Source organism: Lotus japonicus, chromosome 3, assembly GCF_012489685.1.
Source record: "Lotus japonicus ecotype B-129 chromosome 3, LjGifu_v1.2".
In the NCBI taxonomy this organism is placed as follows: domain Eukaryota; kingdom Viridiplantae; phylum Streptophyta; class Magnoliopsida; order Fabales; family Fabaceae; genus Lotus; species Lotus japonicus.
Window position 1 is genome coordinate 23,139,474 of NC_080043.1, and position 27,522 is coordinate 23,166,995.

Genomic DNA, 27,522 nt, shown 5'->3' on the forward strand with positions numbered 1-27,522 from the left:
AACTACTAAGAAAAACCCTCATAGCTAAAGCATGATCGATAAAACACAATAGGTCGGCCTTCAGAACTAATATTCTCTCATCGGTTGTACGCAATTACGCACCACAAACTATTCTACAAACTCCTCCACTTAATCCTTATCCAACTCACTAGCATCCTCCGACATCGTTGCTTCAGTAGAAACATCACGTGCAAGAGAAATTTGATAGCATGTCTAATAGCATATATCTCATCAACAACATCATGCATAACCAACAACTAATATAGCATACCATCACAAGTTAAGCAATAGATCAACCTCACATCATGCAATTTCATAAGCACATGCATAGATGCTCTAAGAACGAAGTTCCCTTCAGCCACACAAGACACTAGATCGAAATTATGTCACCTTGGTCGCTTTCCTTCCCAAAAGCATGTCTTAGTTGCTCACAAACCTTGACAACAAGAGTAACTAAGTTACTATCTAAGGCGATGCACAAACTAGAGAAAGGAATCAAATACGTTTGGGAAAAGTTTGCAAAACAAACCTTGACTTATTTTATTTAGATTCGATTTCCCTAAAACTCATTAATTGCAAAAAGGTTCTCATAAAAGTCCTTAATTGAAAAACACCAGATCCCACAAAAAGGAAACAATCCAAAGAACTAACCACGCAAAAACAAAAGTCTTGCTAAATAAACCACACAAAAGCTCTCATCTGGCATGAAGCTCATAACGTTGCTCCATAATTTGCTTTGTTATACCCTCAATGACCAATTCATCAAGTCCATCAACATCGGCACCCGGTTTCTTTCCGTGAAACCGAGCTTTCTGTGTTCGTGTCATCACCCTAGGAGAGTAAAGGCTATTGAACGATCTCCTCCAATCTTCCCTAGCTTCATAGCTCATCTTAGCTTTAGGTTTTCGTCCCATTTTCTTTCCATATTTGGCACCAACCCCATATCACACAGTTGAGGCTTCCACATATTCCCTATCCTTCTGCCATGCATCTCCATTGAACACTGAGGAATTATCCACCACACCCGGAACTGAAGAGGTAGGAGGAAAAATAGAAACTATGAATGAAAGAGGATCATAAACGGAGGCCAAAACATCCACAACAAAAAAACACAATAAAAGAAGGACAAGTAAGCTCAGAAGAATCAACACCTAAAACATGATGTAGGAGATGTGGTGTAGCTCGAGGTATCATCCTTTTAAATTGGATTAGGGCAAAATTTTGGATCACGTGCTTATCACTACGCCAAAATCAATTGATGTTAGTGAGGGTGCAATGTTATTACTTTATAGCATTGCAGCCAACACTTCGGTTCGAACACTTATCACACAGTAGGAAGGATGCTTGCCCACCTGGACCCAACAATACAAGATTTTTGTAACGCTTGTTTTGGGCCAGACCCAAGGACTTTTTGTTTGGGCAAAATATATATCTAAGTTCAACCTATGAATATTAAAAACTTCATCAAGAAGTATGTTACTCAAGCCTTCAACCTAAGTTCAACATGTATTTCCCTTAAACGAAATTCATTACAATTTTTTGTTTTGAAAACTAAAATTATAATATAAAATTTTAATTAATTAAATTAGTTTAGCAATTTTTATTTTATTTTTTGAAAGTAGTTTAGCAATAAAAAATTGTGGGTTGTTTTAATTTCTGTTTGGAGAAGCCGGAGGGAAGAGTCTGAGAGAATCCAAAATTCCAAATCTTTCCTTCCTTGGAAGAGCGCGCCAATGCGCAAAAGCGAAAACGCCACCAAGTTCATGCGAAACGAATCCACACCGTCAAAATCCGTCAAACAAAGATCCAACGGTCCACGTCATCGATCCGCACCGAAACCTCTCAACCAATTAAATCTCAGAGAACCAACCTATATAAACAACACATGAATCAACAACCCTTCACACTCACATTTCACAACTCGCTATCTATCAAATCAATCTCTCGAAAATGGCAAGAGCAGACAAGAAGCCAGCGGAGAAGAAGCCAGCGGCGGCGGAGGAGAAGGCCGCCGCAGCGGAGAAGAAGCCTCGTGCGGAGAAGAAGATCCCGAAGGAAGGAGCCGCCGCCGGCGACAAGAAGAAGAAGAGATCGAAGAAGAACGTGGAGACATACAAGATCTACATCTTCAAGGTGCTGAAGCAGGTTCACCCTGACATCGGAATCTCCAGCAAGGCCATGGGGATCATGAACAGTTTCATCAATGACATCTTCGAGAAGCTCGCTCAGGAGTCTTCTCGTCTGGCTCGCTACAACAAGAAGCCGACGATCACCTCCAGGGAGATTCAGACCGCCGTGAGATTGGTTCTCCCCGGCGAGCTTGCCAAGCACGCCGTTTCTGAAGGCACCAAGGCGGTTACCAAGTTCACTAGTTCTTAGGGTTTCGGTTCTGATTTTGCTGGTTTCCCAAATTATCGCTTGTAAAGGGTAGTGTTGGTAGGTTGTTTTGGCATTCTGGAATGTAATCGCTTATCGCTCTGATTTACTTGCAATGTAAACAGTTTCCCCTATGAATCGATTTGATGTTTTAATTGCAATTTGGGAATTGTTTCATTTTGGAATATTAGGGTTCTTTTGAATTTTATTTTTGAATTGATCATGAACAGTTTCGTGAACTCCAAATAACTATTTTTTTTTTCTTTCTATTTGTTGCTAGTGTGTTGTGGAAGCTTCATCTAAGCCGTAAGATAATCTTAATGAAAGTCTAATGACAAAAGTGACACGAAAATTAGATATTACTAGTGGGGGTGTGGTATGTCAGGAAATCACAATCAAGAAGATGGGAGATATTGTGCTTGAAATATGATATGATGGTTTTAGTTTAGAGTATATAAACTTGAAATATGTACTTTGTTGTTTTCTATCCATTTATTAAAATTAATGCAAGTCTTTTTAAATTGAAGGTATAACTAATCAAGTGAGTTGGTGTAGTGGTTCAGTACTTCATCATTTAAGTAAGTGGTTGGGGGGTTTGAATCCCAACTCTTGCAAATAGAAAAAACTCCTTAGCCAACCCCTACCGCTTAGTGCGCTGACCGTGGGACGAGGAATTAGTCTCACGGCTATCGGCTGTGGGGATATCTTGGTCAAGACAAAAAAATTGGAGGTATTACTCATTTTTTGTGTGGACTATGCATAAATTTCAATCGATTAATTAATGAGAATTTTTTGGTTATTCTTATTCGAGAAGAAACTATGACCATGAGACCATGAACTGAAGGAAAGTTTTGCAGCATGCAACTTAATTCTCTTGCATCCGCCTAGTCACATGAATGTTGTACCAAGGGGATGACGTGCAAAGTTTAACACATTTTTCTTTTCACCATTTGATTCCCAAACAAGTATATAGAAAAAAATCTCCACTCTATTTTGAACTCCCAATCAAAGCAAAAAATATTCCTTTTTTAACTAAATTTTCTTTGCTCTTATTTTCTCTCTACATCAAGACAGCCTGAAGGGGAAAAAACAGCATATTCCCAATTCTTTAGGCATAGTATCACTCAACCCCTTTCAATACATACGTTAAGAATTTCCAGGAACGATGAATGAGGAATAATGTGATGACAAATAAAATAGAAATCCCAGTCATTAGATTTAAAACAGAATCAGCACAAAACCACTATGGCTATTAAATGAATTTTACCATATACCAAAATTTGAGCAAGTTTCTCTCAACATCCTTTGTCCTCTATTTTCAACTCTAACCCTGTTTCATTTCTTTGCTACAAAAAATTGCCACAGCCAGAGGTGGTGGTCTGTTTTTCTGTACACCAAAACGCAGAACCCTGTACATGCTAAACGACTGCGGTCCGCTTCCAGCAAAACAACAAAAAAATAACAGCTATTGCATGTGGGGGCCTCTAAACTTTACACAAACTCTATAAAAAGTGCATCAGAGTGCAGAAACTGGCTTCTGAAGCAGCGAGGTCCCTTGAAATACCATCATATGATAAAACTTCTTGTAGTTTTTTATCTGTAATGAAGATGGCAGTTAGAGCAAAGAGTACCGGATTCGACTCCTCTCAAGTGAGGGAGACACTTTAGAGAATAAAGTAAGTCATCACAACTATTGAATTAACAATAAACTGCTGTGATTGTGATCATATAATTGCACATTGTAACAAACTACAATGTTCTTAAATTTTAACCGTTGATTGAGATGATTTCTCAATCAAATATTGTGATCACTTACTTTTATTCTCTAAAGTGACATCCTCACTTTTGAGGAGCCAAATCTCAACCAATTAAAACTGTAAAGGAAACTAGATAAGTTACACACCTCATCTTGCCCAAGCTTGGTAAACCCAAATTTACCCGTCCATATTGATTCAGCTTCCTCAGCCGCTGGCAGGACAAGGTTTTTCACGTTTAAAGAACCAAGCAACCCCTCAATGCAGGAAAATAAGCACTGAAAATAACCCTACAGAAAACGACATTTTCACTTAAGAATATTTGCTGACATTCTCACCATCTTAACATACTTGAAATTATCAATCGAAATTTTAAAGCACTAGATAGTTGGGGGTATAATTATCAAATCACCTGTCCTTGGTACTCAGCAGTCGTAGCCACCAATGGAAGCTCAGCTATTTCCGGTCCAAAGACTCGAAATACTCCAGCAGAGACGACAACTTGGCTGCAAAAATATATACCAGAATCAGATAACCACTGAGCAAAAAATGCTCTTAAAAGAAAATGATAATTCAACCCTCATTCTTACTTGACAGTGAGCACGGCACAATACATTCCACCAAAATCTTGGCCCCGGATGTTCCTTCTGTGGAAGGCAAACCAACAAGAGGGAGAATAAATTCATACACAATCATAATGTCAATGAAAAATCAGCTAGGCAAAAAAATACAATTGATGCTTACCCATACAGCATTGTTGGAATGAAATCACGACCAGAAGAAGAATCAACAATAGGATCAAACCTCTCCTGGAAACAAAACATACAAACTCAGAATAAAAGTGGGCATACCTCAAGCTGAACATTTAATAAACTTACAACCAATATCTTTATTAAGTACTACCGATAAATTATAAGGACAAACATCAAAACAAAAATACCAAAATACTTACATGAAAGATGGCAACAGCCTTCGAAAGCAATGGCCTAGTTTCCTCACCAGGAGCCAATTTCCAATTCAGAACCCTCCATTTGATATCAAGATCAACCCCAGTGTCTAAACCTTTCTCTTCATGCTTCTTTTTTATCAAGCTCTGAAAAGAATCTGGGATATTCTTCTCCCCACAAGCAACCAAATTAATCAAAGCTGAATGAATTTGATTGCAACTTTCTCTGCAGAACCAATTCCCTTCAGGCAGTTCCTGGAATATATATAATTTCTCATCAATAAATGTATTCATGGCAAAAGGCAAATGAAATTTCAAAGGTAATATTGATTAGAATTGAAGGTACCGCTAGATCCTGCATGTTATGTTGCTTCAAACACCCAACATGATATTCCCTTTCACACTGCAAGGACATCTCAATCAGTGCTTCAAATAACAAGAAACTAAACATTAAAGTTTGGAAATCTATATAATTAACATAAAGAAATACCTGATCACAAATAATTACAGTCCGAGGACCAAAGATTTTACTGAAATCATGACTCCTGAACATTACAGAAAAACATCAGGACTCAAGAGGCTGAGAATAATGTTTGCAAGCATATTAAAGAAACTTGTCAAAATTAAAAAGAAACCGAAGTAATAATAATAGAAGATTCAGAAGAAAATATGAATTCCTTTTGAAAATACAGTGTAGGTGAACACCCCCCCATTTTAACTGATATGAATGAACATTCATAGTCGCAACAATATTGAGAATTGTAGTTACAACAAAGTTGACTAACATCTAAATACATCAAGGAACTTGCTAGTAAATTTGTAGACAATTACCCGCACAAGGCACATCCGCCGTGTTCAACCGCTACAGTTCTGACAACGCGAACGCATCTTCGGTTTGTCTTTGGTTTATTATTACGCTCCCTTGGTTTGTCTTTCTCAAAAAGGTTCTGGCAATATTTACAATACCAAGTACCACTTGGAATGCATGACAAAGGAACACAATCTGAAATTGGCAAGCATAACAGTTAGAACGGAGAACAAAATATGACAACTTCAAATTCAAGTTGCAGAAGAATATAATTATTTTTATTTAAAGCACATGATCAAAGAATGCATGAGATCAACCAGACACAATTCATATATAGGCTCAAAATTAACACTGATAACATAGACATGTTCTTCAAAAAAACAAATGGAATTGCAACGGCCACACCAAGAATCTCATGAAAGAACCAAATGCTATCACTGTAATTCCTGATGTATTGGAGGCTCTGCGGTATAGAATTTTATATATGGAAACCTTGATCAGAAAAATGATTTTTCCTGAACAAATTTAAGCAGATACAACCAGTTTTACTTGAATTCTAAATCACTCATTATTTTGTCACTAAATCTTACAATTAATATGTAACAATTTAGATAACATAATAGCCCTTCCCTGTCAGGGTTCAAACAGTACTTCACTAGAAACAAAACAAAATAATTTATTAAATGAGGCAGCCAATTTAGCAATACCATCAATTATTTGTATGATCAGGTACCATTCACATTACAGGATAGGAAAAAGCAACACATATCACTGAAAAATCTTATATAACAAAAGCCAATAACAGTTCACCTATGTGAAAAGCTCTTGGGCATCCATCACAACACAACAGATCCCCTCCATCTTCACATATGCTGCAAAGGTCATCATTTTCAGTGGTAGCAAACCTCCGATCTCTCGACAAAGAGATGGACAAGTCGTGGAGTGAGACTCCGTCAGTTGTATATATGTTGTGGTAACTGCAATACAAAATACAATGTCAAACAGGAAGGAAAACAATGAAGTAATCAATACTTGTAAGGTCTATTGACTATTGAGATAGGTTAAATTTGTTAATCTACTCTCCCTCGAAGAAAGACATGTCATCTCTTTTAAGTACTTTTTAATTAATAATGTGTCTTCTCTTTTATTCTTAAATTTTAACCAGTAACTTTTTAGATAAATTAATGCATCCATGTCTCCTTCATAATTATATTTATATATATATATATGTGTGTGTGTGTGTGTGTGTTTGTCTTAAATTAATATTATTTAAAAAATTTACTTATTCTTAAATATTTACAATGCACGAGATACGAAATAGTAAATAACATGGAAAAACAGGTACTATGATGAGCAATTCAATGCAAAGCTACAAAGTTAATGCACAGGAACACGATACACCCAATAACAACATTTTTACAAGAACTTACGGCTTGCGTCGGGTTGCCCAGCCAGCATGAGATTCAAACAGAGAAGCACTGACCTGCGCATCAAAATTTCCAAAAAGATAGGTACAAGAGTCGAATGATCAGAAGCCTAATCTTGGACACAATATATACTACTTCAGAACAGAAAGTACCTCAGCATTGCAGCAGGTACACAAAATTCCACATCCCTTTTTATAGCCAACCAATAATTTCTGATCACACAACAAAAGCAAACTCAGAAAAGATAAAAAAAAAGGTTATATAAATAGATAAAGTAGAACAGTCTCAATCAAAGCAACCTTTCCATGAGCATAGTAGGCTAACTCAACTCCCTCAGCCAACACATCTTCTTCAAATACAAACTTGTGCAAGCGTAAATCCCTGTCATTTTTGCAAATAAAAATAAAAAATTCAATGGGAAAAAATTAAATTCCTGATAAGAGTGAATGTATTTTTAATGCATTTAAAAATATATAAATCTAAATTATAACTTAAAACAAACGGCTTAGATTAGTGCTTCATACACGCACTTACTTTCTTGTCAGTTTTCCCTGACTCTTGCCCCGGGATGTACTGTGTTTCATCCCAGCCTTTAATGACTTCGTAAGCACAGCTGTTTCGGGTGATCTGAAAGAATTGGAATGTGCATCCATTAGAAAGTAATATCCAAAGATTGCAGAGAACTTTGATAAATTAAACACATACTATACATGCACTCAAATACAAGAATGTAATATGTTCACTTTGTAGTTTGGTGAAAAGAAGCTGATGCCTGAGGGTACAAAGTTCCAAGTGAAATTAAACAGAAGAACGTGTCATCCTATGCTATTAAATAGATAAAATATTAGAAAACCAATAATAGAAAATAATACGGGTTCTGATTGTTAAATGTTTCACAAATACTATACAGGCAAAGTTACATAATGAACACATGCTTATCTTACACTCTCAATTTAATCAAGTTTACACCACAAAATAAACAGATACCTGGGCTGAACATCTGGTGAAATACTTTCACTGCTTGCCACAGGTGTTTGAGGGGGGCAGCTGCTTGCCACATCAGTCGGAGGGGGGAAGCTGCTTGCCACTGCTGTTTCAGGGGCACAGCTGTTTTCCGCAGCTGTTTCCAGGGTGCAGCTACTTGCCACAGCTGTTTCAGGGAGGCTATGTTGAGAGTCTTTTAACTCCATGCATGAATCACAAAATAGTTTTGACAGACTCGCTCCATCATCAGAAGTGGACACTGCAATTCATAAAAGTAACTTGTGACGGCGCCCAAAAAATAAGTATGCAAAACTGAAAACACATTAGGTGAAGGGTAGGAAATCAAACACAAACATTCCAAACCTCTGCAGTTGAAACAGATGTTAGATTTCTTCAAAGTAAATTGACCAAGAATCATTTGAACAACTTCTTCCATGCTTCCCAATGGACCATTCGAACATGCATTCATGACATCCCGGAGGGGACGCCCATTATCAAGGTAAGTATACTCTGGGGGACGTTTGTTGGCACTACCAGCATGCAGTTCATACACAGTGGGCGAGACAACCTACTTTCAGGAAAATCCAAACAGTAAAGACACATTACCAACCCATGAAATGTTAGAAGATACAAAAACACAAAGTAATCTTCATTTGACTTACCTCAGTCCCATTACAACTATCACAATAGCACAAAATCCCAGGCCCAGTAACCACTCCTCGCAGCCCGTTTTCTCCAGGTCTTCGGGCCTACAAATTTCACAAGATACATCACACTCACACCTCAAGCAAAAATTCTTAAATATCAAGAAAGACTCACAGAACAATATGATAAGAAAGTCATATAATACCTTTACTCCCTTAATATACTTCACGGGCAGTCCCTCTAGAATCCCTGTAGCCAGAAGATCCTTCAGCCTGGTAGGGAACTTCCTCAATCTGGACCCTGTAAATGGCATTGGAGTGGTCATTAATGGGGAGGCCTGAACCTCCTTTTTAACATTATCATCTATTCCAACACCTGCAGCATTAGCCTGTTCCCCACCAATTTCCATCTTCATTTCATCAGAATTTTGCTTCAATGCTGACCTGGTAAACCTCCTCATTGTATTATCCAAAGCCATCTTCTTCTTTTTCTTCTTCCCCCCCTTAACATCACCCTTATCATCCTTAACCAAAGCCTCTGGGGCTACCCCACTAGCCCCTTTTTCATCAAGAGCACCCTTCTCCTCTTTGACCACAAGGGGTTGTTGTTCATCAAGAGCACCCTTCCCCTGATCTTGCAAATCCTCTTTGACCACAAGGGGTTTTTCATCAAGAGCACCTTTCTCCTCTTTGACAACAAGGGGTTGGTCATCAACACCACCCTTTTCCGATTCTTCAAAATCCACTTTGACCACAACGGATTCTGGTGCTATTTCCTCCATAACCTCCTCATTGATCACAGTTTCCACCACCACATCACCCTTCAGCTCCTCTTCCTCCACCTCATCGCTGGGAAGGTCCACCACATCACTCTTAGCCTCCTCCTCGCTCATGGCATCACCCACCACCACCTCCTCCGCAGCCGCGTCCTTCACCGCATTCTTCCTTGACCTCTTAGCAGCCCTAACAGTCCTCGCCGGCGCCTCATTCCGATTCTTGCTACCCCTTGTCCGACCCAAAGAACCAGCACCAATCTCCGATTGAGCCTTCATGGCGAATGCAAACTCCCTCTTCACCCCCGTACGGATCTTCGAAAGCAACACAAACTCATCAGAATCCTTACCTTTCGCCATCAAATCACAGAAATTGAAACGAAAATCACGGAAGATTCAACCTAATTGTTGGAATTGTTGACGCATGCAACAGATAGGGTTCGCGAATTGGAACGGAGAAATTGAAAAGAGGGGAAAAGGGAAAGTTAGGGTTCTCGGATTTGAGATTTGATGTTGTTGTTGTTGTTGTTGTTGTTGTTGTTGTGTTTGTGTTTGTTTTGCGTGGGTGGGTTTCGTTGAAGAAGGTAATGTTATTTTCTTCAATGCCGAAACTAACCCTGCGATGATGGCGATTCGTTTTCTCCAGTTTTTCCATTCCTTGCCTTTTTGTGTCTTGTATTTCTAGTTTTTTCATACGCTCGATATCAATCAACATTAAATTCTTGTAGACTATATATTATCAGATTCTGAAATTTTTTAGGAGATAAGTGATTCATTCACCCTTGTTGTCGATTCACTTGATATCATATTATATTATATAGCACCAAAATAAAACTTGACCTTTTTTTATTATTAAGATGAGATATTCTCTTACATAAATAAAGTTTTTTTTTTCAAAAGCGCACACAAATAACTTTAAAAAATATGATAATTGAAGTGATATGAGCCGAGGACATCCCGGGATTGATTTCTGGCAAGTGTAATTTATTTTTCTAATGTACCAAAAAAACAACTTAAAAATGTATATATAATATTTAATTAACTTCAATTTTTTATACTCAATCAAATATTATGCATGAAGGGTTATATATGTAATTAAAATTATGGTTCTGCACTTGAGTTATGAAATACAGCACATAGAATATTATTGTCTTAGGACTTGTTTGGTATTTTGTATAGTATAAGACTTGTTAGCTTGATAATATTAAGGTCAGACAAATACTATATTCTGTTTGATCATACACCATATAACTTATCATTTTGTTTAAATTAATATAAACATATGTTTCGTTAAATATTGATAGATATTATAAAAATGAGCATGGTGTTAGTGAGTGGTAAAGATAGCGGTGGCGGTCGAGGTGGTTGCGATAATGGTAATGGTGGTGGCAGTTGTGATGCCAAGTGGTGGCGGTGGTGGTGTGGGTCGCAGTGGTGGTGGCGATGATGATGACGTTGGAGGGTGGTGGTGGTGGAGGATGGTCGTGAATGGTGTTGACGGCGAGTATTGTGGTGGTGGTGGTGGAGGATGGCCGTGAATGGTGTTGATGGCGAGTATTGTGGTGGTGGTGGTAGCGGCGGTAGTGTTGGGAGATGATGGTAATAATGGTGGCGGCTGGTGAAGGGAGATGGTTGTGGCAGTAATGGTGGTGGATCATGGCGATATGTGGTGGTGGTGGCGATGACGATGGCTGTTGAGGCGGTGGTGGTGTTGTTGCAAGGTGGTGGTGGTAGTGGCGATATCGATGACAACAACGACAGTAGTGGTGGCGGTGACAGTGTTGATGGCGGCAACGATGGTGGTGACAATGGTGAAGGATGGTGGTGGAGGCGACAGATGTAGCGGTGGAGGGTGGTGGTGGCGGTGGTGGTGGTGGCGATGATAGAGGGTGGTAGCGGTGGTGATGCTAGAGGGTTGTGATAGTGGCGTGGATTAAATATTTTCATGTAGCTAATACATCACACTCTTATCATACAATATCCATAATCTATAGGGTGTATTGAATAATCTATCATCATTTTAATGTATAAGAAATGGTTGGCGTATAAGTTTAAACAATACAACGTTAGCACCAAATAATGGATAAAACCATAATGTATTGTATAATCTTATACAATACAATATTGAATAATCTATAGGGTGTATTGAATAATCTATCATCATTTTAATGTATAAGAGAGAGTTGATGTATAAGCTTATACAATACAACATTAGCACCAAATAATGGATAAAACCATAATGTATTGTATAAGCTTATATTATCATGTATAATACAACGTGTCAAGCGAGTTTTTATTCCATCTTATTATGTCTCGCTTTCTCCTGTCATATTTTGTTATGTCACCAAATGTTAGTGAGTGAGCTTACCACTACGTCACATCTTATGGTGCATTATTTCCTCTTTGAAAACATGCAAAAAATTTTTATGCATTAGATAACTACAAGAAAATGAGAACTAAGAAAAAACAAGACTAGCAAAGGTGATCTGCCAAGTAGTTGCATTCCTGAGGAATTCTTCTCAAATTCACACACCAGACCTTGGCCAACAACTCTTTGATATCGGAAACCACCTGTAGGGAATGTTCGTCACCAACTCACCATGATTCTCCAAGACATCCAACAGGGCTGCACAATCAGTCCACTTCACATCGTCATCACCTTTGCCAGAAAAAAGGGCTCCCTCCATGCTTTGTGACCATGAAACCAACCACCCCTCGCCCGCGCTCATCTCGAACGAGGCCACCACCACCACCCATACGATTCTCAAGATCTCGAAAACTCCAATCTACATTTAACTTTAGTTGGCCACGCGGATGTGGAAACCAATCGTTACAAATCAAAAATTCATCACCCTCCTCCACTTGCCTAGCTCGAATCGCACCAAAGTCATCATGGTCGTGGAAAATCCTCCGCCAAGACTCCTCCACCGACCAAGGATTGTCCTCAAACAACATGTTGTTTAGCCACTTCCAAGAACCCCACAATCTAGCAAGAAATCTTTGCACGTACCTGGAACGCGCCATGACAATTATCCATCCCACCAAACCTGTACACTGAAATTGCCCCACGCAAATGCCCCTGTCATCATATCTAGAGCTTCAACGAATGCGGGCAATTGCGAAGGGAGTGAATAACGCTCTCCACCGTCTTAGAGCAGCGAGAATACGCAGCAGAGACCCCATATGGCAATCGAATTTCCGTTCATTTGCCTAAAGCCAATAATGTAACGCTAACCATAAAAACATCATGGCTTTCTCTGGATCCTCAACTTCCAAACCTAACTCAAGTTGCCAACCCTATGCTCCTCGCGATTCTGATGGTTAAGCCGAGCGTAAGCATCCCTAACTTTATAATGACCCGCACAAGGATCAGTTCAATTCGTTAAAACGCTAGATAAACACAGAAGAGCATTTATTCTTTGTTTAAGGAGCGTTGGGAGCGAATTTATTGTTGCTTTATGCTTTAAATTTTTTTAAAAAATTGTGACTAAATAATGATTCTAAGTCCCCTAAATTTCAGTTGATTATTTGAAGTTTAAATAAATTAGGCTCGTTTTATTTTTCGTTTCATCGGAAGATTACGAAAAAAAAACACAAAGACTAAGAAATGCCTAGGGTATCCTTTAACAAGATAGTCTCCAAATCCACTGGGAGGAACCCCATAAAACTGAGTCCTAAGAGTCAAGTGGGATGCCCCTAGCTTTGGATATTCAAGTCCTTTGAATATGATTTTATAATTTCAAATATAAGTGAAAAAATAATATTTGGACTATAATTTAGATTTTTATTAAAGACACAAATATTTCTAGGTTTTTTTCAACTTTTAAAAATGATTGTTTAAGTTTCCGTCCATTTTATAAAAAAAACACACAAAAAATTGATTGTTTATTGTTTATGGTGTTTAAAATTCATTATTTAAAAAAAAGTTAAATAAGGTTTTGGTCCCTATATCCTATCATATATTACTAAAAATTGGCAACTTCAACAAATGTCACCCTCTCATTCTATGCCTTTTTTTTTTTAAGTTTTATCTCTTACATTATGTAAATGATGTCATATTTATATTTTCTGATTTTTTAGTAATTATTAAATAATTCTATATTTTAGAAAATAATTAATGCATTAATATTGCATTTAATAGTTATTAATAACATTATAATAGTTAACAAAAGTCAATTGTGACTTTTTTAAAAAATAACTACTATATTAATTTATCATTTAATGATTTTTAATGACATCATAATAATTAGTAAAGGTCAATTGTGACTTTTCTAAATTAAGATGATTATGGTTATTTTTTACATTACAAAATTAAAAAAAAATTGAATGTAATTTCTTAGGTTCAAAATGATATTAAATATGCTCTAAAAAATTGATATCAAATAGTTTTAAAGGATTGATTTGAAAATGAACTAAAAAATTTAGTATTTTATGTTTTCGTGTATACATCCGGAAGATTAAAATGATTTTGATATATTAATTCAAAACATAACAAATTAGAAAAAAATGAATTAGAATGGAACTAGGATTAGGAAAAAAAATTAAATAAGTGATATATGTATTTATTAAAGAAAAATGAGAAAGGAAATATGAAAAGATCTAATGTACGTATGACGACAAAGTACTCTTATTCTATCCGTACATAACACGATATCAATACTAGTAGAGCTGGGTATGCGGTTAGACCGCCCCGCGTAGGCCCGCCCCGCGTAAGCCCGCCCCGCGTAGGACCGCCCCGCGTAGGCCCGCATTTAAACGGGCCTCTATTACGCTGGTCCGCCCCCGCCCCGCGGATTAGCGGGCTGTCCCGCGGGCCACAAGCCAAATTAAAAAATAATAAAAATACAATTTAAAACTAAATTAAAAATATTTTTTTTCATTAAAAGCCTTATAAATGACTAAATTAAAAAATAAATGGATTTTTTTCCAAAGTTGTCAAACTTTGTTGATACATAATAATTTATAATTAGTAAACTTAAATCCATTCTTAACTTATTGCATATAGTATTACTATAAATTCAAATAACATAAAAGAAAGTCTTACAAATCCAGACATTAAGTCTAACAAATCCAAACATGAAGTCCTTAAGTAATGCACACAAGTCTTACAAATCTTAAAGTTGAACAAACATGTCTTAAAAATCTAAAACAAACCAAGACTTTTTTTTTCTTTTGTAATGCGGTCCAGCCCGCAAAACCGCGGTTCAACCCGCCTGAACTCGCGGGTTGAGCGGGCCAGACCGCGTAGGCCCGCTTTTAAACGGGCAACCAATCACCGGGCCACAGCCCGCGCGGGCTGCGGGTTAAGCGGGCCGGCCCGCGGGCGCGGGCCAATTCGCCCAGCTCTAAATACTAGTAATACGTTAAGCTTGAAAATTGTCTATGATTGGAATAAAGTTTGAGTTTAATCCATACTGTTCAAGAAACTACTAATTTTGGTATTTTTCAAAGTGGTGATCCGGTGATCTTATCATATGACTTCACCGGTACATGAAATTGTCATGTGTATATTGTGTAATGAATCTTACATTAATTTTTTTTTAATTTCACTTTTTCACCTTAAATTAACTCATTAACTCCTAAGCTAACATTGACTTAAACTCGCACTCACTAATTAATATAACCCAAAACCAAATTAAACACAAAAAAAATCCTCAAACCAACCTACAGTTTTTCCAATTCAATCGACTCATCTTCTTCAACCACATCTTATATCTATTTGGTTTTTAAAGTGTACACATTTAGGTTACTTAATTTTTGCTTTGACACACTATTCCGTACTAGGGCCAATCTAGGTATCGAAGGTTCAATGATAAACCCTAGCAGAGCACAAATATAGAAATGATGTAATAAAGAGAGAATATTCTCATTAGTGGTAGTCAAGTTTGTCAGATACAAGGTAAGGACCTCCCTTTTATAGGGGGTGTGGTTCTCATCTAGATTATTCTTACATTTGGGCCTTACAATCAAGACCCAAATCCCTATGCAAATAAGACAAACCCAACAGAATTTTCCAGCTAGCAAGTGGGACCACCCGTATTGGCGATGGACCTTCAGACCGTTCATCGTCGCCCTTGCCTTCATGACTGATTCCTCGCCCTATTCTATTGGTGTCTCGGGCGGTCATAGGGTAGCTTGTGCCCCGCCCGGTCCACACACCTTAGTTATACCGTACCATACCTTAAACGGTCATTTGAGAAAATACTTATTAACTAGATATTACTACCCGTGCGTTGCACGGGTTTATTTACAATAATTTTACATTACATAAAATTATTATAATTTAAAAAATAAATATACACTAAAAAGCATTTTAATTATAAGATATAAAAATAAAAAAATAATTGTGTTAAGACATTTCAATATATAGTATTAGTGTTCTCTTTATGAAATATATAGTATTAACCAAATTTAACAATTAACATTGAAGTAATTTTAAAATTTAACAATATGATAAAATTTTAAGTTAATTTGAAATATTTTAGATTAAGTCATAAATTTTTAATATCATTAAATTAGTTGTAATTAATAACATTTTTTTATTGTTTACCGAGAAAATTATTTGTTTGGAGAGACAATAATAATATTCCAAATAGGTGCACCCCTGTCAAGACCAACAACATAATTTAGAACAAATAAGAAACAAAACCTAAACCATCCGTAAGGAAAATCAACTAAATAACAATTAAATAGTTTAATACATTAAGTAAGTGGTTATACATCAAGGAAAGAAGGGAATTTGAAGTTCTATATAAGCTAAGAGATAAGATGCATAAACATACAAAATTCCTAATGTATGCTTAATTTATGTAAATTAAAATTACATAGCAAAATTTAGATCTATGAATATATACCTTGAAATCCCACAGAGAGACCCCAAAATGACCCCGAACCTCATAAGTCATCTTAGATCAAATTGCTAGAGCCTAGAGAGCTATTTAAGATCAACATATGAAAAAATGAAAAGATAGATGAATTAGAGAATTACCCAGTGCTCTAATTTTCTCAAGGTTCCCTTTGATGGAACATGAATTGTCTTTTCACCTTCAATAGCTTGTTAGCATATAGGAACGTAATTCTATTTATAGTCCAACCCTAGCAAACCTCTTATGCAAATAAAAAGTAAATCTCAATTAGGAGAAATTAGGAGTAGGAAAAAAAAAGGAATTATGCAAATAAAAAGGAATTGTCATTGTTTCTGAATCTCGTACTAATCGGATAACATCGTATGATAAGATCCAACTTATCACTCAAAAGCTCCAATCACATGAATAATAGTCCAAGATGTTTAATCAAATCGTTCATTTCAAAATATGAATGAAATTTAAAATTGAAAAGAAAAAAATGAGCAATGCAAGAGATCAAATGATTTTAACATCGTATGATAAACCAATCAAGTTTTGATACATTCAGCTCATATCAGTTGTTAGCATGTCAAGAGTACTTTGGGTAGACAATGTCCGTAAAAAGCTAGAATTTTGAAGAATTTGGAGGGGAACAAAAAGAACTTGAAGAATGGGTATGAACTATGAAAACGTGCGTTTAAATAATGATTGAATAGGAATTATAAAAGGAGAGAGGACTCACCCAATAATTTATCCATAACGCAGATAGGCCCAATGCTATTCAGCCGTTTTTATGAGTAATATAGAGGTAGTGGAGCTAGAATGAAGCTGCACACCCCTTGAAATTAGTAAATTTACATTTAAAAAATTGCAAATTTTAGCAGGTGAAGTGACAATTGTTAAGGCCCCAAAACTAAAACTGATGGAATTACAAAGTGGAATCTTAACGGTAGAAAGGACAAATAAATGACCATTTATATTAAAGTAACCGAATGAAATTACTTGTGCCATTATATCAACCTGCGTTGGAGATGAAAGGTTGATTTGTTTTTATTTTTTTATTTTTTTTTAATTTCATCTTAAAGCAGGTGATGAAGATAAAGGTGGGGAACTTGATCATCTCATTATTGCTATTTTTCCAAGTTTTTTGTATTTAATACTTAGCTCAAGTGAGCTTTACTAATATACTAGAAATTAAACCCGTGCGTTGCACGGGTTCGTTTTTAATTTGTATTTTTTAATTGTAATATTTAAATTTACAAAAAGGTAACAAAGCTATTATTTAGAAGAATATTTAGAATATATGTATAATTAAATATAATTGAGTTATGATATTCTCACACTTTCTTTCTCTAATAAGGGAAAAAAGGATCAAACAGGTAGTTTTTTTTTTTTTTTTTTGCTTCATCGGAAGAAAAAATAGGTAGATTTCTATTGAGATTGAAATGAGAGTAGTTTTTTTTATATAAAAAAAAACTAATTACTTAATTAGATTAGTATTGAAATGAACGTGGTAGTCTACTATTTTTTTTTCTAATATTGATTTAGTCGTTGCAATGATGTTATCAGTTGTGCTAATTTTTTTTTTATCAAGATTGATGTGGTTGTTTACCATTGCTGGTGGCATAGAAGTTCTTTTAAAATCACTTTCACGAACATAAAAATAGATTCTATCTAACTGCAGGATGGACGTCATTTGTTTTCTTTGAACGATTAAGTTGCTATTTTTTCCATAATATGACAATATTGAGGAGTGAAAGATTCCTATTTCTTATCAAGAATATAGTGAATACTACATTTTATACTTATCTTTCTAGTGCAGTATATAAATTTATGTGGCTCACACTTTGTTCCTGATTTGTGTCATATAAATATAGAAATGATGATATATTTGTATGATTTCAATTGAATGAGAAGAATTGTTTAGTAAATTACCATATATGTGAAACTCACCGTTTTATTTTCCAATCATCTACAACGGGGATATATCACTAAGTAATGTGTGTTTCTTGTTGTTGTTGATGATCTTTCTCCTGCAATAAAGAAATAAGAATGAGTAATTTAAAAGCAATTTTGAAATTAACTAAAATAATTAAAAATGATGTTACTCTTTTGCGAAAACCATTTGCAGATATAACTTTGTGGTCTGTTACATTTTTGGCATGGATGTTACTCTTTTGCTTATACATTTGATATTTATTAAGTTTAAAACTGAAATCATTAGTGCACAAGTTTTCACTACCCATTCATTCACTCACTAAGCTATCTCATTAAAACACCAATTTTTTTACTAATGTATGTAGGTTCTCACGTGTATTTGTACTTAATACTTAGCTCAAGTGAGCTTTACTAATATATATAGATAGATATTTTTTTTTGGAAAACCCAAATATATATATATATATATAATTACTTTGGGAAATAAGAGCCCCAAGTACAATATAGATAGATATATATATTGATAGAAATTTTTTATTTTAAAAGTATTTTATCTAAATTATTTATTAATAAATATTATTTTGTTTTTTATTTTGATTTTTTAAATTTGTCAAATGCAAAGCTCAAGTCAATTTTAAGTCTGAATGTTGTTATTTAATATAAGTAGTTGAATAGGTTTTTATAATACAATTTTTTTTAGTTTCTAGTTTATTAATTTTTTTATTTTTTAATGTATTTAATATAAAGGTATGTGAGCTTTTATGGTTTAATACATATGTGTATTTGTACTTAATACTTAGCTCAAGTGAGCTTTACTAATATATATAGATATAGATTGAGTTTGCTATGAAGCACCTTAGTTATATCATTCAAAATGTAGGCCATTGTACGTGATTTGAATTTTCTATTACAAAAATTAATTATAAACGCGTTTAACTCATACTATATAACATGTACCAAAAAAACTCATACTATAACATAAAAATACCAGGCATAATATATATATATATATAGGTGCTGATTAAGAAAAGCCTGAAGTACTCCCGAGTCCCTAAACGCACTAGTACTACATACTGCAGATACATAGCAGATTATTGATCCAGAAAACAAAGATAAACTACATAAAATTTTCACCGGTTTGTAGTTAACAGTAAGCACTACAGAAGATTGAAAAAGAAAGCTCTTGTAACATGAACACCTGTGGATACTTAAGTATAAAAGGATCGATTGAGATTGAAAAGAAGGTATGCCAATTGCCAAAGGATTGAGGTTGCCCTGAGGAAGGGTGAGTAATTGTGAAACCCACCACTACCATTGTCCAAATCAGGAAACATGTGAATGATTGTGTCCAGCACCTGCAACACCATCCAACATCTCTCTACCAATAGTGCTAAGCCATAAAAGCGCCAAATTATGGGGTGGTGGCTGGGAAGACATTGATGGATGTGAGCTGCTTGCTAGCTGATTTAAGAGAGAAAATTAAATGAGTTGCCTGATCTTCAAGTTAATTATGTGGGAAATTAAAGGACCTGTGTTAGAGTGAGATAGCTAGAGCTGTGGGAGGGGGTTTAAAAAGGAGTGAAGACAGAGGGGTTTTGAAATTCTGATATGGGATATCCATGGCATATGCATATGGGATATGCGGTGACCAACTTCAATGCTCCATACACTTCATGGCCCTGCTCCCTTTCGGTATTTTTTTAAAGAAAAGTGTTTTGTAGTATATGAAATATAAGATGAATGATGTGATCAGAGATAAAGAGAAAGTGGTTGAAAATGAGATGTAAGAGAAATTAAACTTATAAAAAACTACACTCTGATTTGCATATAAATATCAAGTGTGAATGAATCAGCTCATAAAAAACTACACATTCTTTTTCACATAAAATTTTCTTTTTTGGAACTTGAACTTTGGGAAGTTAAATTTATGTATTTCGGAAGTTTTCTTCCGCATAAGTTTAACTTGGTGCGCAAGTTTAAATTTGTGAAATGCAAAATAATCGAAGTGTGTTAACTTGGTGGAAAAAATAATCAAGTTTACAACTTTGGTGATTGTTCTTTTTCTTTGAGAGCGAGCTCAAGTTCTATTAGTAATACAATCTTTTGCTTTCTGAATTTTTTTTACACTACCCATGCACAAATTGAGCTCTTTATTAATTATTTTCTAAATCAAATTTGAGTCTTACTTCCGCCTCTTCTTCGAACTCCCCGTTGGCTTCGAATATGTGGAAGAAGTGTTTGAAATCTTCTGCTCTCCCTCGGTGTAAGGATATTGCATGGTGTGCGTGTACGATTATTTTGTCGGTTCGTCCTTTGATGGTTAGAAGAAGGGTGGACTTGATTACCTTATGTCCTCTTTGTGGAGATGGTGAGGAGACAATGGAGCTCATCTTCCTTTTTTTCCCACTGGTTTGCTTCAAGCCTTGGCATGCACCTCGACGAGTTGTCTTCGATCATTTGCTGAGTTCATGGTGTGGTTTCTCTCATGTGTTGATTCAGAGGCCACAAAGACGCTCATGACGTTGTTGTATGTGTTATGGGAGGCTTAGAACATAGATGTGTTCGATGGTGCAACCTTTTCGTGTGGGAGAGTACTAGCTCGAGTTGCGGCGCTTAGGGACCTCCCTTAAACAATCCTCCTTGCCTGTGACATGTTGCGGCAGACTCCTCGATGTGGCATCGTCCTCTCCCTGGTTGGTTTAAAGCCAACGTTGATGCTTCGGTTGGCTTGGGTATCAGTTTAGGTTTTGGCATGCTCGTTCACGATGGGGATGGTGAGGTGATGGTCGCAGCAACTACTTACCCTTTTTAGGTGGTTTCTCCTGATTTGGCAAAGGCTCTTGTGTTCCGGTGGACAGTGTTGCTTGCAGTGAATCTTGGTTTTAGGACTTTGTGCTTCGAGACAGACCGCTTACATTTGTTCCAATGGTTGCAATTACGCTCCTTTGGGGGCACCTCTTATTTGGATTTGATTATTAGAGATTGTCGTTCTATTTATTTACAATTTGAACTTATTAATCTTTTGTTTACTCATAGGAGCGGTAATAAGGTCACATATTTCCTTGTTCAAAACGCTTCCACCTTTGCCAATTTTGTTTTGGTGGAGAAGGTCCTGGTAGGTCTCCTTCATTATATGTGTTCTGATGTTTTGGCCTCTGTGCCTCCCTCTCTGTTTGATTAGTGAAAGCTTCTTCAAATATTTTTTAAAGCAAAGTATATTTATATTATTTAATCTTTCATATTTTTTTAAAACCAACTTATGTGGCGTTCGACAGCTGTTCTAAGGAAGAATCTACATATGGACAACACTGTTAGAATATAATATAAAACCATTAAAGTTGCCCTTACCCAACAGCTTAAGCTTTTGGGTTAAGTGGTTATCTGACATGGTATCAGAGCCTATCCTAGATCCATTTGTTGTGTGGAGACCTCCCATATTTGGGCCACCCGTTGTTGTTCCCACGTTCCAGTCTGTTCAATCCTGGACGTGAGGGGGTGTGTTAGAAGTCCCACATTGGCTAGAGATAAGAGATAAGGCCAATCAAGTGTTTATAAGGGTTGTGCAAACCTCAACTCTTGAGCTAGCTTTTGTGGTTGAGTATAGGCATCCCAATTTCTAATATGGTATCAGAGCCTTTATGACCGAGAGGTCTAGAGTTCGATCCTCGCTCCCCTCACTTTCTAATTAAAAAGTGGAATTTAATTAAGCACTTGGTAGGTGGGCCTGTGCATTTGTCCACGCTTCAAGCCCAAAGGGCTCTTGCGTGAGGGGGCGTGTTAGAATATAATATAAAACCATTAAAGTTGCCCTTACCCAACAGCTTAAGCTTTTGGGTTAAGTGGTTATCTGACAAACACATGCAATTCGAAGGACGGATGGTATGCGCTATTAGTAGGAAAAACTACTTTCTTTAATTTCCTCTAATCTTAAACTAAAGCACTATCTTTCACAATTTAAAAAAAAGGAGATTGTTTAAACTTCAAAAAGGTGAAAAGGGTGCATTTTAAATAGAAGTTTCGTTCCACTTTCTGATTTCTAAATTGTGCAATTCTTTGGTAAAGAAAGGAAGAGTGAGTTGGCTTGACATGTGCTACTCATCAAATATGGGAAGAGGAATATATAAGTGGGTGTTGTAGTGGATATATAGGTAGCTAGCAAGAACATTGCACGGTATATACTTTGTGCGTATTTGTTTTGGGATTTATCTGGTACATCGTGTGGTTAATTTCTCATACTTTGGAAGATGGGATTATTGGTGATCATGAACTAGGGTGTTACCACTTACTGACTTACCACCCACCATATGCTATGTCTCCAAAATGATATTTATAAATACCATAGCAATGTTGGCTAGAACTGTAAACTAGTTATATATTAGGCTTAATTGCAACTTTGGTCTCTGACGTTTACAAAAGCCACGATTTTGGTCTCTCACCTAATTTAATTACATAAATCGTCTCTCACCTAACACTTCGTGAGCAACGTTAGTCATTCTGTCAATTTGCTAACGGAAGGAGGCTGAGGTGGATTAATAATCTGGCGTGGACGACACTGGGGAGTGAGAGTGAGTCACATGGGGACCCTTGTACAATCCACAGCCATAAAACACCCTTCCATGATTGTATGGTGTCCTTGATGCTACAAGGAGAGCTTCAACTCCGCAATCACAAAGAATCTTCAGTGGCTTGGACCTGTGGAATCGCCTTACAGATCCAGAACAGGCAGATGAACCTTCGCTAAATCCCCCCATAACCGTCGAACCCCAAGGACCTGCAGTAGTTGGAGAAGTTTCTTCGTTTTTCATGCGAGTTGCAGTAGTTGGAGAAGGACCCTTACCCTTACACGCGAGCTGCCTCTGTTTTATAGGAGAAAAGGGAAAGAAGGTGACCGTTGGAGGTCATGTGCTCCCCATGTGACTCTCTCTCACTCCCCAGTATCGTCCACGTCAGATTATTAATCCACCTCAGCCTCCTTCCGTTAGCAAATTGACAGAATGACTAACGTTGCTCACGGAGTGTTAGGTGAGGGACGATTTATGTAATTAAATTAGGTGAGGGACCAAAATCGTGGCTTTTGTGAACGTCAGTGACCAAAGTTGCAATTAAGCCTATATATTATAAATGAGGATTGGGGAGCGCTATCACGGTAGGGGCATATCCAGTTTTATTTACCCAAAATAAAATAATAAAAATATCTATAAATATTTTGGAGAGAAATAAATAAGTTTTCTATATAAAAAATATAGCGGATAAATAAATTAAAATTTTTAGGAGTTCATGGCCACTCTACAAGCACCCTTAACTACACCCTGATCAACGCTCTGCAAACACATCATGTGATTGATTATTTTCTCTAACTCTTATTCATATATCTCTCTAAAAATGTAAGGTGGAGAGGTGTGATGAAAACATAATTTTGAAATGTGTTTAAGAGAATGTACAAAAGAGTGCGTTATATATGTCTTAGGAAGTGTTTGGCCTTACTTATTTTTTACTTTTAAGTTACTTTTAAGAAAAGTTAGGTCAAACACACTTGATAATAAGCTCTTAAAAAATAAGTTACTTTTTTTTAAAGAATATATAAAAAAATCACTTTTAAGTGAAAAGTTAAATGAATGAGCTTTTTTCAAAAAAGCTGTAGAGACATCACCTCTACCCACCAACACCACCACCACTACTTCTACCATCACCTCCACCACAACCGTCCACCACCACCACCACTGTTGCCACCGCCACGACCACAACCTCCATTGCCACCACCACCACCACAATCACCTTCATTGCCACCACCACCATCATATCCACTACTACCACCATCCCCCACCTCCACACCACCTCTACTGTAAGACCCAAGATTTTAAGCTTAGAATAAGTGGAAGAGATTTCCATTTACGATTAGGGTTGATGTAATGTGAAGGGAAACCTGAACGAAAGTTCATTAAATGAAATATATTTATGAAGGAGAAAGTTCAGGAAAAGTTCAAGGATTGCATTATGATCGATAAAAGTTATAGCACGAACGTTTTACGCTTAAACCTAGGTCAGAAACCCTAGTATATAGCTAATTTTCACTTTTAGGCACGACGGAAGTTAATTCCAAAAATCTTCAGAGAAATGTTAGAACTTCTCTTTTTCCATATATCACAATCGTTTCGAGGCGAAACTCTAGGATCTACGAACGTCCGATTCCAATCATCGGAAGTTTGCCGAAACCGAATCCCTGGTATTTCAAAACCCTAGAATTTCTCGACAATGAAGACTTTATCTATTCAGAGCTTCAAATGAATATTCTACACGCGTACACCCATTTCTCTTGATGATTTCAATCTTTCTTCAGAAGGAGGTTTTCCATTCCGACATTCGATGCAAAAAGCAACTTATCGGGTAAAATAGTTTTACACCGACTTTGCACCGACTTTGCATTAGTTGCCAAAAATACAAGGAGACATCTTCTTAGCTTAGGAATTCCTTTGCCAAAACCTATCTTAGAATTCATGGAGAATGATGCCGGAAAAATCAGATTCGCGAAACTTTCATTTCGCCGCGAATTTCCACCTTCTATATATAGCCAAGAAAGGAAGAAAAATACAAATTTTCCACCATTTTTCCCCACCCAAACCGCGGCCAAGAAGGAGAAGAAGGAGGAAGAGATTTTGTTCAATTCTTGCTTGATCGTCGATCAATCAGTTGCTGCTTCAAGGCTTCGAGGTATAGTCGCTAATCCTTACCTCTGATCGCTTTTTCCATAGCTTTTCTGTAGAGTTTTCTGAGCGGATAGTTTATGGGTTTTTGCAAAACTATCCTGAATCTTTCATTTCTGATTCTAAACCTCTTCTACATGTGCCCAAGATCACTTCTGCCGGATTAGATTTTCCGTTATGTCGCCGGAATTCCGTCGGAATCAATTTTAGCCTAAAATTCCCATTTTGGAGTTTTTGGAGTAAAGCTTCAACCTTTAGGCTAAAAACTATCGCCTTAGCTTAGTGCTAGTAGGATTAGTTGTCATAAACGTCGTTGGTGACGTCCCCGCAAAATTTTATTTTTGGGATTTCAGTTTTGAAAATCCTAAGTTAAAAATCATGACCAAAATACCCCTGCGACAGTTTTTGATCCGATAATTTTTCCGAGTTCAGAATACCCTTAGTTACGGCTTATGAAAGCATAGGAACCAAGTTTGATCGAAGAAAAATCGAGCCCCATAATTAGCCAAAGTGGCCGAGCCTATTAGAGGGGGGAGGAGGAAATTTCCTTTTCCGAAAACTTGTCTTTTCGCGCTAGATTATCGTACCTTAGAGTATAGATTACTTCGAGTAACCTTAGTAAGTATCAATAGCTTAGTTCCGATAGATTCTGATAGTATTTCTGTGACTTTGCTTTAAAGGAACTTTTGAGGAATTTCCTGAGGAGCAACGCTTTGCTTGTGAGGAAGAGTTAGAAGATAATCCTGGAGAATCTGCAGGTGAGGGCTTCTCACTGAATCTCTAGTTAATGCTTAGGGTCGATGTTTCGACATTGTTTACTGTTTATGCACTGGAATTGTGTGTGATTGGAAAATGTTTTCTGAGGCTTCGGCTGACAATGTAGATGATTCATCTACTGAATGTTTTTGAAGATTGACTTACATGCTATGTGCTATGTGGGTAATCTAGGATGTGTGGTGCATGCTTTATATGCTAAGTGCTAAGTGTTAATGTTGAGATTTCTTGATATATGACATGTTGTTGATTGTGATGATTTAAATATGCTTTACACTGGAAATCTGAGATTCTGAACGGTGAGAATAGCGGGCAGGTCATGCCGATTTTATTTTGAGAGTTTTGAGAAAGTTTGATAGGACGAACGAGGTTCGGGCCTTGATTTTGTTTAGTGGATCGAGACATCCTCTGGAAGCGACTTGGGATTGGGAGATCCTGCAAATGTATAAGACTTGCGATAAGACAAAATGGAATCTATTTTATAAAGAAAACTCATAAGACCTTAAATAACCTCTAAATCTTTAAGTAATGATAACAACCTCGAAGGAAGGCATTGGAAGTGAAATCTTAATTCTGGAAAACGAGGAGTGTCGTCGGATCCAAGTGTTGAGTATGTCGTTGTTGTGCTGTTGGAGCAGCGTTTGATGTCGTGCTGTTGGAGCAGCGTTTGTTGTTGTGCTGTTGGAGCAGCTATTGTGGTTGTGCTGTTGGAGCAGCTATGTTGTTGGGCGTATCTTCGACTTTGCGGCGCGAATCCGTATATTCAATCCGATGGATTGGATCGATTCGGCGGCAGTCACTCAGGCTCGCGTGAATCCGTATGTTCAATCCGAGGGATTGGATCGATTCAGCGATAACCTTTCGACTCGCGTGAATCCGTATGTTCAATCCGAGGGATTGGATCGATTCAGCGACAACCTTTCGACACGCGCGAATCCGTATATTCAATCCGATGGATTGGATCGATTCGGCGGTAGTCACTCAGGCACGCGTGAATCCGTATGTTCAATCCGAGGGATTGGATCGATTCAGCGATAACCTTTCGTCTCGCGTGAATCCGTATGTTCAATCTGAGGGATTGGATCGATTCAGCGACAACTTTTCGACACGCGCGAATCCGTATATTCAATCCGATGGATTGGATCGATTCGGCGGTAGTCACTCAGGCACGCGCGAATCCGTATATTCAATCCGATGGATTGGATCGATTCGGCGGTAGTCACTCAGGCACGCGTGAATCCGTATGTTCAATCCGAGGGATTGGATCGATTCAGCGATAACCTTTCGACTCGCGCGGATCCGTATGTTCAATCCGATGGATTGGATCGATTCGGCGATAGTCATTGGACACGCGCAATGTCCGTATGTTCGACTCTTTTGAGTGAACCGACTTGGCGTTGTCATTTGTTGCGTGTGCGAGTCCGTATGTTCAACCCGGGGGGTTGGATCGACTTGACATGCCTAATTGTTGGGCTATCCTGAGGATAAGTCCGGGAAACCGGGAGTTTCCGAGTATGTGATACTCTTTGCTCGTTGAGCAGTTGTGACCATC

General features: G+C 37.1%; 2 protein-coding genes across 3 annotated transcripts; one reads left to right on the forward strand and one right to left on the reverse strand.

Moving 5' to 3' along the window:
• The first annotated feature begins 1,908 nt into the window (after positions 1–1,908).
• LOC130749443 (histone H2B.10) lies at positions 1,909–2,537 on the forward strand. The gene has a single exon (XM_057602799.1). The coding sequence runs from the start codon at positions 1,951–1,953 to the stop codon at positions 2,377–2,379; it is 429 nt and encodes a 142-aa protein (XP_057458782.1). The 5' UTR covers positions 1,909–1,950; the 3' UTR covers positions 2,380–2,537.
• A 1,068-nt stretch (positions 2,538–3,605) lies between these two features.
• LOC130747392 (uncharacterized) lies at positions 3,606–10,396 on the reverse strand. Of its 2 annotated transcripts, XM_057600329.1 has the most exons (19): positions 10,114–10,396; positions 9,146–10,027; positions 8,958–9,044; positions 8,659–8,863; positions 8,299–8,554; positions 7,846–7,938; positions 7,611–7,692; positions 7,464–7,523; positions 7,315–7,367; positions 6,695–6,861; positions 5,908–6,079; positions 5,567–5,621; positions 5,423–5,479; positions 5,083–5,331; positions 4,875–4,939; positions 4,721–4,777; positions 4,543–4,636; positions 4,280–4,420; positions 3,606–3,973 (listed from the first exon to the last, which is right to left on the reverse strand). In XM_057600329.1, exons 2-19 carry the CDS (start codon positions 9,989–9,991, stop codon positions 3,893–3,895), a joined length of 2,820 nt encoding a protein of 939 aa, XP_057456312.1. In that variant the 5' UTR covers positions 9,992–10,027; positions 10,114–10,396; the 3' UTR covers positions 3,606–3,892. The 2 variants fall into 2 exon arrangements, with proteins under 2 accessions (XP_057456312.1, XP_057456311.1); XM_057600328.1 differs by having other exon boundaries at positions 9,146–10,396.
• Between the last annotated feature and the right edge of the window lie 17,126 nt (positions 10,397–27,522).

Coding starts and splice junctions, on each gene's coding strand:
- LOC130747392 (XM_057600328.1), bottom strand. CDS start 10,072: ATGGCGAAAGGTAAGGATTCTGATGAGTTTGTGTTGCTTTCGAAGATC. Junction 4,778..4,874: donor ATTCCAACAATGCTGTATGG/GTAAGCATCAAT, acceptor TGCCTTCCACAG/AAGGAACATCCGGGGCCAAG. Junction 3,974..4,279: donor CCAAGCTTGGGCAAGATGAG/GTGTGTAACTTA, acceptor TCTTCATTACAG/ATAAAAAACTACAAGAAGTT.
- LOC130749443 (XM_057602799.1), top strand. CDS start 1,951: ATGGCAAGAGCAGACAAGAAGCCAGCGGAGAAGAAGCCAGCGGCGGCG.